We start from the raw sequence: 13097 nt of genomic DNA, 5'->3' as shown, positions 1-13097 counted from the left end.
ATTCATCTCACAAAGATCAGAATGTATAAGCTCTAGTGGCGCCAAGTCTCTTGCCTCTGCAGTCTTATGGGACTTGCGGGGTTGCTTAGCTTGCACACATACTTGGCACTTGGAGCCTTTGACGGTAGAGATTTTCGGAATTGAATTCATATTGGCTAGCCGCGTCATGCAACCAAAGTTATGTGACAAAGTCGTGAATGCCAAATATCAGACTCATTATTGTGGCAAACATTATTAATAACTTTAGTGCAAATATCTGACAAAGACAGGCGGAACAAACCTCCGCTCTCATAGCCTTTTCCAACAAATTGTCTATACTTAGAAATTAAAACTTTATTGGATTTGAAAACCAACTTAAAACCATCTCGACATAAACGGGAACCGCTAACGAGATTTTATTGATGGACGCCACATGATGAATATTCGTCAGACGCACGGTCTTCCCCGAAGTAAACTTCAGATCGACCGTACCAACACCTCGAACGATGGCATGTGACCCGTTTCCCATCAGCACGGGAGAAGTCCCTGTGACCTGGTATGAAGAAAACATGGAGGCGTCAGCACAAACATGTATTGGTACCGGTGTCAATTAACCAATCAGGAGGTTGAAATACTGAAAGAATGGTAGGAAGAATACCATACCCAGATTCCTTCATATCAATATCATCGATGACAACATTAGCGGACTTGCCGCTCGTCTCATGTTCACGCTCCTCCAAGCGGTTAGGACACTTCAGAGCCTAGTGATTGGGATCACTGCAGACATGGCAAAGTCCCTTTCCCTTCTTATGAGAATTCTTCTTGAAGTTGGTAGAATGTGATGGCTTGTTCTTTGTATCAAACTTGCCTTTGCCCTAAGTTTTGTTCTTGTTGTTTTTGAACTTGTTGGGCTGGAAGTTCTTCTTCTGTACCATGTGGGCACTAGAAGTTCCCTCAACAACTCGAGCACGGGTGTCCTTTGCTCTCGCCTTCTCTTCAACATCAAGAGTACCAATGAGATCCGCAACAGAAAACTCATGTCTCTTGTGTTTCAGAGAAGTAGTAAAATTATTCCTTGGAAGCTTGGTAATGATGCCTCCGGCAACAAATTTTTCCAGTAACACACACTTGAAGTACTCAAGTTCATTTGCGAGTGATTGTATCTCATGAGCCTACTGTACAACAGAGCGCTCATCAGTCATCTTGTAGTCATAGAATTGCTCCATGACATACAACTCGTTGCCGGCGTCCAAGGCACCAAACTTGGCCTCGAGCGCAGCCCATATGTCCTTGACGTTGTCAAACGACATATACGAATCCACAATGGGATCATCAAGAACACTCAGAAGAGCGCCTTTAAAGAGAGTATCGATCTTCTCAAAAGCTTCCAGCTGTGCTGGATTAAGATCGCCCTCAGGTTTGCCCTTAGTGGCGTCATAGTAGCCCATGGTCTAAAACTAGTAGACTGCTCTCGTGCGCCACCTCTTATATTGCACCCCCTTAAAGGTAGGCGGCTTCAGATGCGCAGCAAAACCACTCAGAGTAAATTGCCTATAGTCATGTTTTTGGATTGTTGGAAATATGAGCAAATTACTACGAGATTCAATCCAAATAAACAAAAAATAAATCATGACACCAATTGCAGAGATTAAACTAATCATGCGAACTAGCATAGTAGATGAACAAATCACATCTAGGGCACATACTAGAAACATGAATTCTACCACAATCTCGAACAAGAAGGATAGAATCACATAAGGTGCAGCGGGAACAGCACGGCCGGCGTTGACGTTGTCGCCCATGTCATCGAGGATGAGGTTGCCGAGGTCGGGGAAGAAGTCATCGCTGCCAGCAGTCGCGCGAGTGCGCTCCCCAAAAATATGATCGCCCTCTCTCGTATAGGATCACGAGAGGCGGGGTTCCGGAGGCCGGCTGTCCCTTCTCCCGGTGCACGCCGAAAGGAGGAATGGAGAAGACTTGCTTGACGGTGCAATGATCTGGAACGATGGTGTGAAACCATACGAAGCGGCAGCGGCTAGGGTAGACGTCTGCCTGACTATATAGTGCGGGCCGGGTAGGTCGTGGGAGTAAACCCCACGTCCGAGTCGTCACGATCCAAAAGAATCGGAAACGGCATAGCTCTGTCCTCGGCTCAATCCCGCAACCCGCGGCGCGGCGCATCAGGACGAGGCGTGTCGTGGCGTGTAGGTCTCCTCTTCTCATGCTCATACAAATGGTAGAAGAGCTCACCTTATAAAAAGGTGCAAGTCTCTCTCAACTTCTATGGTGGGACAAAACCCTAGTCTCACTCAGTCCACTAACATGTGTGCATGAATAGGCCAAGAGAATTTCAGAATTTTAGTTGGGCTTTGGGCCAATGACTTACTAGCCAAATTCCAACAGTTTCCAGCGATGGCTGATTTGGTCGAAGCCGCGGATGTTCCAAAAGAGCGTCCGCATTAAAAAACCGGGTTCTGGGGTTCCTAACCTTAAAACAAGGGAGGCATTGTGGGCTCGGCGTACCACAAAGGTGCGGGAGCGAGTACGACCACGGGGTGGGGTGTCCGTGGGCCCAGGACCCACGGATGGTGTTGTAGTCGCTGAGGCCTGAGAGAGCCGAGCCGCATCTACAGCAACTTCCCGTCCAGAATCTCCATTGCCTGAATCGCGGCAATAACAAGGGGAACCCCTCTCCCCCCTGAAAACGATTCGCGAGTCGTTGGCCACCACAGCCAGATCGCGCAGCGGGGCCGATTCCAACGCAGGAAAAATCATACTAGGAAATCTAAGGCGAGATGGATGAGGTACCTAGCTCAGGAAACTAGCCGCAGCTGCAGCGGTGTTAGGTTCTTTTTTTTGAGATTCAATGCAATTTGCATTAAACAGTGAGCGAAGCCAAATCGCTCGCCACTAGAGCTGACACGCATGGGTCAGACCCATCAGTTACACTGTTTGGCACCCCAGCCATCAGCGAGCCCTTCGTCGCAAGGGTGTGCGCTACTTGATTACAGGTCCTAGAGCAGTGCACAATCTTACACTCAATGAAATTATACATGATGAAAGCTTTTAAGTGGTCAGCTACAACACCTAGGCAAGAGAGATCAACACTAGTATCATCCAAAGCTTCCTTCAGCAGCAGAGCATCCGTTTCCAAGTAGACTCTGCCCATTCCCATATCTGACGCCAAGTGAAGAGCAGCTTTAGCAGCTAGCATCTCGGAATGTAGCGGGTTCAGCAGATTTGGCAGGAAGCCAGCAGCACATGCCATCGCCTCACCCACATGATCCCTAAACAGAGCCCCCCAGCCTCCATTGCCGTCGTTTTGTTTGAATCAATGTTAATTTTAATCCACTCAGCTGGTGGTGGTTTCCATCGCTGCTGTGGCTTCAGCCCATGCTTCGTTGGTTCCAGTTGGATGTCTCAAAACTCATTTGTCTGATGCTCAATAATCCACGCAAGCTCTTCGCTTCGTCTTCCTTTCCCTCCTTCTCTGCGGTTATTGCGCTCACACCACCAGTTCCACATAAGAGTAGCAATACAGGCTTGCTTCTCCCTAGCAAGAGTTGTCAATTTATCCATCATTGTTAACGCTGTGTTCTGATCCATAAGCAGCAGCCTCTCCTCCTCCAGCCTGCACAGCCTCCAGATCTCCTTAACTTGTTTGCATTTGAAGAGTAGATGGCCTCCGTCCTCCCCATTAGCTTGATAGACAGGGCACCGCATGGAGATATCAAGTCCTCTTCTTCGCAGGTTCAAGCAAACAGCCATCGAGTTATGAGCCAACCTCCACATAAAATGCTTTATTTTTCCTGGGACCGTCATTCGCCAGATCTTCTTCCAAGGGGACACTTTGTTCGCTTCCTCCGCCCCCGAAGCCACACCTCTCAGCCCCTCCATGTTTTTATCATGCATATGCACCCAATATGCAGATTTAACAGAGAACTTGCCCCTTCTTTCAAAGTGCCAGGCCGGCAGATCTTCCAGCTCACAGTTTGTGGGGATTGCCGGTATCCAGGAGGTATCTTCTTCATTGAAAGTGGCCCGAACCAGTTCTTCATCCCGTGACCCAGTCGCCGGGTTAATAAGCTCTCCGACCTTTGACATAATGTTTGTGCCGCTTGGTGTAGACGGCCGCCTAGTTGTTCCCCTAGGTATCCATGGGTCCTTCCACATTTGATTGACTGTCCATCCCCCACTCGCCAAATGAGCCCCTTCTTCAGGATTTTTATTCCTTGCAAGATACTCCTCCAGGTGTAGGACATATTGTTCGATTCCTCCACACTCAGCAGATTCCCATCGGGGAAATATTTAGCGCCCAAGACCCGTGCGCATAAAGACTCTGGCCTTTGCATCATTCTCCATCCTTGTCTCGCGAGCATAGCCATATTGAAACTGTGGATGTCGCAGAACCCCAGGCCCCCCTCGCTCTTTGGCATTATCTTCTTCCAACTCAGCCAATGAATCTTATTGGATTTATCCCGCTGGCTCCACCAGTATTTACACACCAAGGTGCTAATTTCCTCACAGATGGTCTTCGTCAGGTCAAAACATGACATAGTAAACGTGGGTATCGCCTGCACCACTGCCTTAATCAGGAGTTCTTTCCCCATCCGAGAGAGCAGCTTCTCCTGCCATCCACTAATCCTTTGGAGAATCCTCTCAACTATGTGCCTGAAAGTCTTGGTTCTTGATTTGCCCACATGAATTGGCATGCCCAGGTATCTTTCATTCAGTGCCTCCTTCTCAATCCCCAGAATTCCCATCACATCCTTCTTATCCTTTGCGTGCACATTAGCACTAAAAAACGCCGCAGATTTGTCTTTGTTTATGGTCTGGCCCGAGCTTGCCTCATAAACCTGCAGAATACGTTGGATCTGCTCCGCACTCTCTTTATTTGCCTTGAGAGGATGAGGGAATCATCGGCAAACAGCAGATGGGAAATGCTAGGGGCATTCGGGCACACCTTAATCCCCTGGATCGAGTTGTTTTGCTCAGCTTTGGTTAATAGACACGAAAAGGCTTCCGCGCACAACAAAAAGAGGTAAGGGGACAGCGGGTCCCCCTGTCTTAGCCCCCTCTCAGGTAACACTTCCTCGGTGAGATCACCATTAATCTTGATGCGATACTTTACTGTCCTCACACACTTCATAATCAGCTCCACAAACCTCCGGTGGAAACCCATTTTAACCATCATAGCTTCCAAGAAATGCCATTCAACCCGGTCATATGCCTTGCTCATATCCAACTTCACCGCAGCATAGGCCTCCTTCCCACTTCTTTTGTTGCGCATATAATGGATGACCTAATACGCTAGCAGTACATTGTCAGTTAGGAGCCTACCCGGCACAAAGGCACTCTGTGTCGGAGATATGATTTCGGGCAATATCACTTTCAACCTCTTTGAGAGAATCTTTGATATGATCTTATAGACCACATTACAAAGGCTTATTGGTCTCAGATTCTTGATGCACTCCGGATTCTTCACCTTCGGGATCAGTGTGATGGACGTGTTGTTCCAGTCAGTTGGCATGGGGCCCCCATTTAAAAAGGCTAGCACTTCCTGTGTGATTTTGTCACCAACATCCGCCCAGTAGTGCTTGTAAAAAATGGCTGGCATGCCATCCTCCCCTGGCGCCTTTAAATCCCCAATGTCCCTCAGGGCCGCCTTGACCTCTTCAGCACTAAACTCTGCCATTAGGCCCGAGTTCATCTCCCTCGTTACCCTGCTCTCCACTGAATTCAGCACCTCCTCATGATGTGTTATGCCCTCCGACCTGAACAGCTGCGCAAAATATTTAGTGATAACCTCCTTCTTTTCCTCCTCTTTCACCGCCCATCTCCCATCTTCATGCCTCGGCGGTGTTAGATTCTTAGTTTACTTGGATCAAATTGTTTGATATAATCGTCCACTGGGCTGCTGTACTAAGTCGCTACTGGTCATGATTGATTCTGGGGGTTAATGGGTGTGATCTTGATATGGCCACTTAGCAATCATGTGCTAGTTCATGGTGATAATTCCGATATGTTCTATGATTTATTCGGTTTATGGCTAAGGAAGTGATGATTTTATTATCTACTCCCTTCATCCCATAATATAAGAGCGTTTTTGACACTAAGTGTCAAAAACGCTCTTATATTATGGGACAGAGGGAGTATTAGATACACAACATTTCACACTAGATATACCAAATCCACTTCTGTCCTGACTCCTGAATAGGCATCGTATGAATGGATTTGTACAAGCATTATAGTCACTTCTCATTTAAGTTTCTCTTTCCACTTCCATGTTTGGTTTACTGGTTTAAATTTTTCATGGATGTTTCATATCCTAATTAAATATTTTCTGAAAAATAGCAATATTTTTTTGGTTTTGCATCTCCCATTTTTGTAGGATGTGTAGGGCCTCAACATGTTGAAGGCGTTGAAGACTGCTTCCAATCTTTAATTTTAATTTCACCCATTATTTTGTCCTAGCTTAAGGGGAGTTGCCAATGAGCTCATGCTAAGAGTTATGTCGAACAAATTTTGTGTCATTTATAATATTATAAGCCTGCTAGACCAGAAACTGTTACCCACCAGCTATACACTGTGCAATATTAAGCCTCATGTTTCATGAGATTTTGATCAAATTGCAATTTTGGGTCTACCAGCTACCATCAATTGGTGATTTCTTTTTTAAGTATGTTCTCATTCCTTTTCAATTATTCCCTTGCTCTAGGCCTTAGCTCAGCTCTTAATACATGCTTTCTATTTAATTCCGATCTCTCTGCCATTACACGGGACATTGAGCGTATATCACACATTGTTTCGGTAGCAGTTATAGTTGATTATCATCAATAGTCAGCTTTAAAACATCTGCAACAGCTCAAGCACTATTTCGAGTGTTGCTTATGAGTTCCCCCATGAAGATACCTATCAACAACTCTGCTCTATACTGTTACTTTTGTACCACAAAATGCCATGCTACATCTTACTATTTTGCAGGATAATGTCCCTTAGTAGATGAACTTGTTAGCTTTCCTTAATTCATTAGAGAAAGATAATAGCGGTTACGGTGGCACTGCTCATGCCATCCTATCTTAAATGATTTTTTTAGTGGTTCAATTATTGTGATTTCTCAAGTTAGGCACGGTATGTTTCTTCAACATCAGGTGTGCCTAAAAATTGGTGTTTATATCGCAATGAAGTTGATGCATTGCAAAATTTCTGATTTTCTCTAATTTAATGGCATTGTCCCCTCCTTGTAGAAGATGGTTCTAGGTCTGCTGAAACAACGGCAATATGCCAAGAAGGCTAAGAACAACTGAAGAGCACAAGGAACAAATTCCTAATTAGGCAACAACCATCTTTGATGCAGAGAATACATTATTTGTTGACCGGAAGTCCTTGAAGAAGGATGGATACAGCAGATGCAGAGAGATACATGTTGCCGAGCATAACGGAAATGTCACCAGCTTTGTTATCTGCAGACAAATAAATGATTGTCTTGTTTTTGTTTTGGATTATTAGAAAGTTTCAGCCCGTGTCATGAGTCATGAGTATGCCGCTGCCCCTTTGTAATGTAACCTCATAAGAGATGGAGAGTATTTATTCTCAGGATGAGAGCAATAGTTAGATTTTCCTTTCATGCTAAAACAATTGTCGTGCTTCTGGTTCAATTTGAAATTATTCTCATACGCCATGTAAACCCATTTCATTATGTGAGATTTATCTTTGTAATGGATTAGAATTTTTACTGCTATTTGTTTTACACAAATAAAGAAGATATTAAAAAAATTCTGGAGACAATATTAGTGTACATATAACTTCAGAATATAGAACGAATGGCTTATTCAGTGTATATATTTGCATTAAGTGAGACGTGAGTCGTTGCAAGCTTACTAGTAAACATAGTAAACAGAGATTGGAAAAATCGTTTGAAGCACATCTAATTAGGAGATAAAAATCATAAATACATGAAAGAATCTTCTCTAATACTTCTACTATATTGTAAATTGTAAATAACATATAACAATATTAAAGAGGAAACCAACCGACGTAAAGATCCGACAAATACGAACCTACTACCTCCGTCTCAAAATAGATGACTCAACTTTGTATTAAAGTTAGTACAAAGTTGAGTTATCTATTTGAAAACAGAGAGGTAATAAACAGCGCAAATACGACAGGAGTGTACCATACATACAACCACGCGTTAAAAAACAACCGCACGACAAATACGAACCACGATGCCAGAACAAGGACGAACACCACACCCCGCGGAGCGTCGTTCACTAAAAAGATTTCTCAAAATCTGATTTCACCTCGATCAATTGACAAAGGCCTATCCTGAAGTCGTCCTCGTCTTCCTCGAGGTACTTGGTATATTCACTGATCTCTTCCATGATGTGCTTGGGAGGCGGGTAGAGTTTGGCGACCCTGGCCAAACGCTTCTTCCACTCATTGTCCTGGTCGTAGGTGTGGAGCCTGCCCGCCCTCCGGTACTCCTCCTCCACGTCCTCCTCCTCCATGTCAAGGTAAAGCATGGCGTCCGCGTGCGCCGCCTTCACAAACGCCAGAGTTGCCTGCAGCCGCTCTACCTTCTGCGCCTCTGTCTCATCGCGCCGCTCTTTTCTGTCATTGGCGCCGGCGCCGGCGACGGCGGCCTTTTTCCCCGCTTTCGAGCTCGCTCTTTTTCCCATGCTGCCTCGATGGATCTCCCCTCTCTCCTTCCAGAGTTTGCTTCCCCGAATCCGCGCAAGCCTCTATGCGTGGTTGTGGATTTATTTTTCGCTTCCACAAATCCCCGCAGCCTATTCTGTTCTATGGTGTACAGCACGTCAGGTTATCTCCTTTATTTATAGACGGATTGTTTGGATACCAAGTTTGAAGAGAATCAGATCCGTTCAGACACGATTTCGGATTCCCGTCAAAATATAAAATACAGTTTTGCTAAAGCACATATCTAAATGTGTTATAAGTATTGCATACCTTAAAATAGATACAATTTCCGGTTCCCGTCAAAAACAGTATAAAATAGACACGATTCCGGATGCAATTTTCTCTCCTATATATATATGTGTTATATCTAAAAGAAGCTATGGTTGTTTTCAAAATCCAAAAATTTCTATAAAAGAAAGGTGGTTCCCCGCTCCACTTTTTTCCCTTTTGTCAAGCCTTCCCACGTTAACACGTTCCACATTCGAACGCTCATCGTTTCAAACCCATATCCGAACACATTGGATGGTCAAAGCACGGTCCCAAGGTGAACACCTAGCGGACTCGTGGACGCAAACCTGACACAAATTTAAGCTGAAAATGTGTTTGGACGGACACCAAAGAAACGCAATTTAAGTATATGTTGGCTAGTTTATCTAGATTTCAGCCGACTGACTTTTCGAGTTTGGGTCAGTCGATTTTCGAATCATGGAAGGAGAAGGAAGGGCCTCACTGGAGAGAAGGAATGGGCTCGCCGTCATCACCCCATCATCTATTTTAGGGTTCAGGGTGGGGGCGGTGGTAGCCGGCGGTGGTGGGGCAGTGGCCCGAGAAGAAGCTCGGTGTCGGGGGGCCCTAGAGGGATGGCCAGGGCGGCGGAAGACGGGCGGTGGGGGGTAATTTAGGGAAGGGTGGGGCGGCGAGGCGGTCACGGGGGGCGAGGGCCGGCGGTTAAGGCTAGGCTAGATCGGCGCGTGCACGAGAGGAAGAAAAGGCAAGAAGTTGAAGACGAACGACGTCTGTTGGATCTTGATCAAACAGTTGAGACAGAAGGAAAATTGACTGACCTTTTTCAAATTTCAGTCGACTGTCGGCTAGCTGCTCCCTATGTTGGCGTATGTTTCTATTCGTTTTGATCCGAACAGCTCCCTATGTTGGCGTATGTTTCTATTCGTTTTGATCCGAACAACTCCCTATGTTGGCGTATGTTTCTATTCGTTTTGATCCGAACAGACCCGCAAACCAAATTGTACCGCGTAGGATAGCCGCTCCCTATGTTGGCGTATGTTTCTATTCGTTTTGATCCGAACAGCTCCCTATGTTGGCGTATGTTTCTATTTGTTTTGATCCGAACAGACCCGCAAACCAAATTGTACCGCGTAGGATAGCCGCTCCCTATGTTGGCGTATGTTTCTATTCGTTTTGATCCGAACAGCTCCCTATGTTGGCGTATGTTTCTATTCGTTTTGATCCGAACAGACCCCCAAACCAAATTGTACCACGTAGGATAGCCGCTCCCTATGTTGATCCGAACAGACCCCCAAACCAAATTGTACCGCGTAGGATAGCCGCTCTCTATGTTGACGTATGTTTCTATTCGTTTTGATCCGAACCGATATATTGTACGCCGCGTAGGAGTTTTGGCCTAAATGCGCATAACCATGTTCGCCTTTGTATTTTGGTTACATATATATATACTGATATACTACATCACATCACTCCTTTCTTATTTAGAGCTAAGGACACGAGACGACCCATCATAACGCAAAGACTATAGTAGTACGAAACTATTTGGGCCCACTTCTGTTCCCATTACAGTTTACACCAGGTCCCTTCCTGGCCGTTATCCCCCATCTACGCGCGCGCGCCACGTAGGCGGGCGCCGGCCGACAGGCGTCAACGTCGGCGCGTCCCGGTGCACGACGCCACATTATGGTCGAAAAGCACGTCGTAGCCGACGCTGGTCACGTTCCTCAAGTAGCAGCCGCCGTTGCTGGCGCCGTAGTTGTACACCTGGTGCATCCGCCACGACGCGCCGGCCACCTGGTCGTCCCGGAGCACCACCTCCGCCTCCGCCACCTGCTCGTTCCGCAGCGTGCTCGTCCCCGCCCCGCCGGCGCCCGCGCGGGACTCCACGAACCCGATCTCCACGCGCCGCTTCAGCCGCTGCGAGGAGGTGCCGCTGCCGTCGCCGCCCTGGAAGATGTAGAGCGGGAAGCTCTGCTGCACCTGCTGCGCGTACGCCCCGCCGCCGACGTCGGCGTGAGCATCGGTGGTCTGGTTGATCACCTGCGAGCTGCCCTTGTTGCTCACCACGTTCGAGTTCGCGAAGCTGAGCCGCTGGGCGAACGTGGTGGTGATGTTGCCGCGCGACGAGCTTACCCACCCCGTGGCCGAGATGTTGCGGCTCGCCATCGCTTGGTACTCCCCGTCGATGCCGTCCACGGAGTGCGCGGTGATGCTCCCCGACAGCTTGGGCGCGTCGTAGGAGATGAGGCCGCCGGTGGTCGTGGAGCCCTTGGGGTCGAGCCAGAGGTGGAGGTTGCCGTTCACGTACCACGAGTTCTGCGCGTTGGTCACCGCGAACCCGACCTCGTGCTCCTTGCTGTCCAGCAGCTTCCCCAAGAACGGCGTGAGCTCGATGTCGTAAGTGGGCAGATTGAACGAGCCAATGCTGGTGATTGGGCGCCAGATGAGGGGGTTGATGCCGCCGGCGTAGATCACCGGGAACGGCCACACGGCACCCACGACGTCGCCGTCGAGCAAGACAGTGACCTCGCGGAACGGCCCGTTCTGGTCCGGCGTGTTCATGTACCAGAACTCGTCCGAGTAGTGGGACGAGACGTAGACCTCGAGCACCGCGCGGTAAGCGTTGGCCGGCACGGCGACGCGCGTGGACTCGACGTCGGTCTTGTTCTGGACCACGAACCAGAGCCCATCGTCGAGAGGCAGGCTTCTCGAGACGGGGACGATCAGATCAGCGGGCGACGAGTCCGCCGACGTCAGCTGGGCCTTGCGCCGGAAGTAGAGGTGAAGCGTGAGGTTCGCGTAGTACACGCCGTTGTAGGTGTCGTCGATGAGGTTGCCGAGGTAGACCGCGAGCGTGGAGTTGCCGGCCGCGAGGAGGGACGCGTACTTGGTGACGTCCTTGTGCACGGACCACGTGACGCCGCCCGGGCGCGGCTCGGCGGTGCTGCCGCGCAGGAGCTCCGCCCCGCCGAGCCAGACGCCAAAGATGCGGTCGTACTGCACGCCGTGGCAGTCGGCGCGCCACTCGAGGACGGCGAGGGAGACGTCCCCCCCGCCGCTCAGGCAGGAGGGCGGCGAGTAGGCGGTGGTGACCGGCGGCTTGTTGAGAGTGAGCGCGAAGGACTGTGAGAGGAGGAGCGTGGAGCAGGGCCCCGAGCTCCCCCGCGGCGGGTGCAGCGGCCGGTTGACCTCGAAGAAGGTGGTCTTGGCCTTGGCGAGGTGGCGAGCCGGCAGCGCCGCCTCGACCGTGGCGACGTCCTCGGCCGAGAGGCGGAGGTGGTGCGGCCTAGCGGCGGAGAAGTGGGAGTGGGAGAGCAGAGCGAAGAAGCAGAGGAGGAAGAGGCGGGGAGCAGAGGAGGTAGGCATGGTGCGTGCACGGTTGTGTCCCCGTGAAGGCTGAGAATTTAAGGGGAGCATCCTTCATCAGATAGCTGAGAAATACGAGTATTATACAATATAACAATTAAAAAAGAGTACAGTACAACAGTATCTATCTTGTCGTATAAACAAATGTATTCTAGGGATATTCAGCTTTGTGAGTGCCGTATAACGGCAAAACAAAGTGGCGAGTAGGTAGGGGGAATTATGGGACTTTTGGGGGGGCTCGAATTGTCCACTAGTTAGTACTACTGTTCTACAATAATAACCGGAAAATGCAGAGTGCGACGATCACACGACCCGGAGGGGCCAAAAACAGCTGGAAACACACCTCTCCAGTTCCACTAGAACGGAACAATGAGTCAGCAACAGTGGAGCACGCAGATAATCATTCTCTTCTAAGGAAAAGAAAGGAAACAAAGATCTCCACAGAGAACTTGTGGTGGATGAATAAGTTGCGGTTGCGTGTTAGTTTATTGGAGAAACGGCCTCGGCTCCATGCTGCGGGAAGGTCCACGCGCGATGGTTTTCGTAGTTATCAGCACTGTCGGCCGCACCTAATCACAAACAAATGTAGGTGGAATCCAGACGCACATCGCCATCAGCTCCCACATAGGAGCAGTACGCTACTGGTAGTAGCTGGTACTGCCGCCCGTATTGTGCTCATAAATTTGATAGCCGTGGTACGTGTGTATTTAGATTTAGATTTTAGATTCTATGTTGGCATGCCCATGCTTGAGCCGGTCTCTTGTTGAATTGCTGTCCCTCTTCCAACGTTCATAAGAGGCCAGGTG

The 13097-nt window shown here is 48.6% G+C and overlaps 1 protein-coding gene across 1 annotated transcript; it reads right to left on the bottom strand.

Annotated features, from left to right (window-relative positions):
- Positions 1 to 10314: 10314 nt before the first annotated feature.
- LOC123069257 (peptide-N4-(N-acetyl-beta-glucosaminyl)asparagine amidase A) lies at positions 10315 to 12357 on the bottom strand. Its single transcript, XM_044492071.1, has one exon. It carries the CDS (start codon positions 12340 to 12342, stop codon positions 10573 to 10575), a length of 1770 nt encoding a protein of 589 aa, XP_044348006.1. The 5' UTR covers positions 12343 to 12357; the 3' UTR covers positions 10315 to 10572.
- Positions 12358 to 13097: the final 740 nt, after the last annotated feature.

This window comes from Triticum aestivum, chromosome 3B, assembly GCF_018294505.1.
Source record: "Triticum aestivum cultivar Chinese Spring chromosome 3B, IWGSC CS RefSeq v2.1, whole genome shotgun sequence".
Classification (NCBI taxonomy): Eukaryota; Viridiplantae; Streptophyta; class Magnoliopsida; order Poales; family Poaceae; genus Triticum; species Triticum aestivum.
This window is presented reverse-complemented; position numbering and strand designations above follow the sequence as displayed.

Coding starts and splice junctions, on each gene's coding strand:
- LOC123069257 (XM_044492071.1), bottom strand. CDS start 12,342: ATGCTCCCCTTAAATTCTCAGCCTTCACGGGGACACAACCGTGCACGC.